Source organism: Miscanthus floridulus, chromosome 16 (genome assembly GCF_019320115.1).
Source record: "Miscanthus floridulus cultivar M001 chromosome 16, ASM1932011v1, whole genome shotgun sequence".
Classification (NCBI taxonomy): domain Eukaryota; kingdom Viridiplantae; phylum Streptophyta; class Magnoliopsida; order Poales; family Poaceae; genus Miscanthus; species Miscanthus floridulus.
In genome coordinates, this window is record NC_089595.1 from 87306701 (window position 1) to 87311063 (window position 4363).

Genomic DNA, 4363 nt, shown 5'->3' on the forward strand with positions numbered 1-4363 from the left:
AGTAGTCCGTGCCTGTGTCAGCACCCTTATCATATATCTTATCCTACTTTAGCATCTATTTTAGTAGTTGGAATACGATGTAGCTTTCTTAAGTTGCAAGTATGCTACTCTATATGTATCTCCAACCTGCCATAGTTGTGGCAAGGTTAACGAAACTAAAATTCTAGCCCTAAACTTGTGCTTTGGTTCCAACACAAGTAATATGTCTCCACATAAACTCCCTCCTCACATGAATCCAAATTTGTATCAAGGAATCACGAAAGCATGTAAATTTGTGAAGAACATAAGCCTGTATTTACTATTGAGCTGTACCGTGTCCGGCCGTAGAGTGGATTTTTTCGTAGAAGGCAAGAACATATAATAAATATCTGACCAATACGGTTACAGTGTGGATATCCACCCGGGTAAATGATGCGCGTGTCCTCAGGCAGAAAGATCAAGCAGTGCTTTTTTTTTACAACTCTTTTATTATAATTTAGAGGTCAAGCAGTTGACTCTGAAGCATACAATGCTTTGATCTCCACGACGTGTCCTCAGGCAGAAAGATCAAGCATTGTTTGACTCTGAAGCGTACAGTGCTTTGATCTCCTCAACGTCATCGTAGCTCCCTAGGAATATTGGGGATCTGTCGTGAAGTTTAGTGGGAGCAAGTTCAAGGGCCTGCATTGTAAATTTAGCAGGAGCGTTTTCAGCTATGCAGATGTGATATTTGTAGCATCAAGATTTTTCAGTTGGACATTGGGATCTGAGAAAAAGAACTGAAAGTCTGAAACACACCCGTTGTTTCCCTGTGAAAGACTGACCTCCAGCTTGTTCCATCAGGAATGACATCGGGAAGACTTCATACAGAACACTGCAATTCCACATAGAACTAATGTGAGGATAGGAAGTTAAACTACAGTTCCGGGAAGGAAAAGATTGTTAGCTTTGGTATACCGTAGTTTTCCGTTTGGACTCTTCTGGTCTGCTGGGTACAAAAATATGCCCCCATATAGCAAGGTACGATGAACATCAGCAACCATACTGTAATCCATTCACAAGGACCATAACAGCATAAATTCAGCCATTTTAGTGAAACAAAAGAAAGAACGAGTAGATGCCAATAGCTTGATCCCTATTATTTTATTCTTAAGAAAACTTCAGACACAATCAGTTCTTAACTGTAGAAGAAAGCAAAATGTGAAATACTGATATGGCATTTGTCGAGAATGAGCAGTGAATCACCTTCCAATATATCTCAAGGATTTAGGCGGTGAACCATCCTGAGGATATTTGCATTTCTCCACAAATCTGAAATGGCATAAAATTCAGCTTGACTTCTTAGGAAATTACAAGTGATTTTGAACACAGATGAGCCCTCATACTTTGCTGTAGGCCCATCCCAGTTTTTGGCATTCCCTTCGTTGACTGAATAAATCTTCCCTTTCTTTGGTATCTGCACAAAAGAAGCATAAAACGCGATGCCCAAAACTCAAGTATTTTTACATTAATCAGGAGTATCAATCAACCAGGAAAGGAAAGAACTGCAGCATTTTTATCATTAACCTTGATATTCGGATGAGTCAAAATGAACTCTCCAAGGGAAGGATCAAGAGTGAAACCATTGACTCCATTTCCAGTGCTCAATACAAGCTGCCATAATTCATAAGGGCGGTCAATATAGGAAGACAAGTCGAAGCGAATTGTCTGGTGGTAAAATGGATATGACATAAAAATAATAATTACCGTGCAGGAACTCCCATACATGCAATAGCCAGCAGCAAGCATGTTTGTTCCAGGCCGCAGTACATCCTCCAAAGTCACGTTGTCCTTATCTTTGATCATGTAAATCCCAAAGATCTGCAGAGCAGAACCGAAATAGCATGTATCGACAGTAAGCTTTGAAGAGGGTAATGTTTCTCAAATATGGTCACTTAGTTAAAACTGGTTGAACATAAGTCGACAGCGTTCTAAATTGAATCTTGGCTGAAACTAGCTGAAAAATATTGTTCTGGCTGAATTGTTGTGAGAAAAAAACACTGTTTCGGCTGAAAAAACAAGCCGAACAAGCCGAATATGGTGTAAGCCGAACGGGGCATAAGATTAATTTTTTACTTGCAGACGATTTTTTATTTTCTTTTTTGCGAGGATGCAGATGATTAATATACTATCGTCAGAAAGGCAAACATGATGATATCATTGGAACTCAGATCGATCAGTACATCCTTTTGTCTTCTGATCTATTTTGACTCATTTGCTAGTACAGATCACAGGTGGGGATAAAAATCTGAATCTGAAGGTCACAATGACACATACTGTTCCGATGGAGACACCACAGTCGATGTTGGAGGAGCCATCCAGCGGATCGAAACAAACGCAGTACCTGAACAGAGAGAAAAACTAATGCACGTCACGATCAGGGAAAGCAACAGTATGACGTTGTGGAACTTGCAAGTCAGATTCTCAGATGGATTAGCAACGACTAACGAGCAGCTCAGAAGAATTAGTAGGGGTGGCAGAAATCACGAACTTTCCGCGGAGGGCCGGGTCGACGAAGATGGCCTCCTCGTTCTCTTCAGACACAAGGACACACTGTACGCAAGCGCGAAGTCAATGTCTAAGTTCAGCAGAGCTCAAGTGTTGAAAAAGTAGACGATGTTGGTTATATATATATATATATATATATATATATATATATATATATATATATATATATATATATATATATATATATATAGACACACACACACGATAAACATGGGAGGGAACGTGTACGGATGTGTAGGAGAGTGAGTGAATTACGGTGCGGCCGCTGCTGACGAGCGCCTTGACAAAGACTTCGTTGGACAGGACATCCAGCTTCTTTTGCTCCTCACCCTGCAATTTTTGCTCTTGAATGTTAACGAGAGCAAGTAGATTTTAACCAGAAGAATATCGTTTGGAGCATGTATGTATTGTATTGATTGAAGAGCAAGACCAATCTATTCTAGTATGACTAAGACAGCATAGTGATCTCAGCTAGATCAACTCTGCAGATGCAGCTAAAAAATGTCCATCTGAGGAGCCCCGGGCCCACCGTCAGGGGCTCAAGTCGAGATCAGTAGCAGTAACTCAGAGTACGCGTGTCTGCACACGAAAGGCGCGGAGTGGATGGTGCGGTGATCGGGGCAAGTGGTGGCACGTGGAAGCGTGTGGTGGTGCTTTGCTTGCTTGCCTGGACGTTGGTCTCTCCGGCGAGGCCGATGAGCTTGGCGAGGCCGGCCTTGTTGACCGCGGAGGCGACGAACTTGCAGCCGAGGACGATGTGGGAGAGGAGGATGGTGAAGTCGCCGCGGGACTCCGGGTGGCGGCTCTGCTCGTTGAGCACGTGCCGCGTGATCGTCATCAGGTCCGTCCGCTGCGCCTCCGCCGCGTGGTCCATCTTCCTTCGCCCTCCGCCGGCCGGCCACCCGGTTCCCTCTCGCCCGCTCGCTCTCGATCAGCCACACCGCCTTGTACTGCCCGGAGCCCCGGACTGTACGGGTTTTTAGACTGTGTTGGGGGAGGTGAGGCTAGCTGAGGGGATCGGCGGCAGATGACGATAGGAGGATGGGCGGCGGTTGGGACGCCTTTGTCCCGTGGCGCGACGGGGAAGGGGCTTGGCGGGTGGGCTCGTGTCACGGCCGGAGCGGCAGGACGGCGCCGTTTCTCGCGGTGCGGATTGGCAAGTTGTCGGGACGTGGTGGGAAGGAGCTGCGGATGGTTTCAAGTGAGAGGCATCTGACAGCCGTAGGCTAGGGTGTCCGTGGCTTGAAATAGGCGCCGGCGCGTCGGTGCTGGGCGGGGGACGGTGGAGGCCGGTGGATGGGGAACGCGATGGGGTGCGGGTTCCACGTCTGTGCCGCATGGGCGCGGATATCTACCGCGCGCGATATGAGCTGAGGCTGACTTGGTGGGGGTGGCACGGCGCGGGTCAAGGAAGCAACGCGTGCCCGAGAAAACAGGGCAAGGCCAACTGGGCTGGGTGGAAATGACTGGATTCCCTGGTTGGATGATTCGCTGTAGCCTGTGATGCTGGCCGGAGTGTTCTTTATCAGCCAAGCGAACAGGACATATTATGGGGTGGCACGGCGCGGGTCAAGGAAGCAACGCGTGCCTGAGAAAACAGGGCAAGGCCAATGGGATGGGTGGAAATGACTGGATTCCCCGGTTGGATGATTCGCTGTAGCCTGTGATGCCGGGCGGAGTGTTCTTGTGTTGACGAGGCCACCATTTGCATTTGTACTACTGTGCTGCAAACGGGCGTCGGTAGCAGACTATCGCGTTGGGACGGAATTTCGAACCTGATTCAGCTGGCAATTGGCAGCGACAGAATGAGACGGTTTTATGCCATCCCGATCCGTTG

General features: G+C 47.0%; 1 protein-coding gene across 5 annotated transcripts; it reads right to left on the reverse strand.

Moving 5' to 3' along the window:
• Window positions 1–256: 256 nt before the first annotated feature.
• Window positions 257–3885, reverse strand: LOC136514008 (fructose-1,6-bisphosphatase, cytosolic-like). 5 transcript variants are annotated; one of them, XM_066507992.1, is made up of 11 exons: window positions 3194–3885; window positions 2755–2856; window positions 2467–2571; window positions 2296–2379; window positions 1726–1839; window positions 1546–1632; window positions 1365–1435; window positions 1225–1290; window positions 937–1023; window positions 804–853; window positions 257–660 (listed from the first exon to the last, which is right to left on the reverse strand). In XM_066507992.1, the coding sequence occupies exons 1-11, from the start codon at window positions 3398–3400 to the stop codon at window positions 653–655; spliced, it is 981 nt and encodes a 326-aa protein (XP_066364089.1). In that variant the 5' UTR covers window positions 3401–3885; the 3' UTR covers window positions 257–652. The 5 variants fall into 5 exon arrangements, with proteins under 5 accessions (XP_066364089.1, XP_066364084.1, XP_066364085.1 ...); XM_066507987.1 differs by having other exon boundaries at window positions 261–660; window positions 778–853; window positions 3194–3884; XM_066507988.1 differs by having other exon boundaries at window positions 264–660; window positions 778–853; window positions 2782–2856; window positions 3194–3880.
• Window positions 3886–4363: the final 478 nt, after the last annotated feature.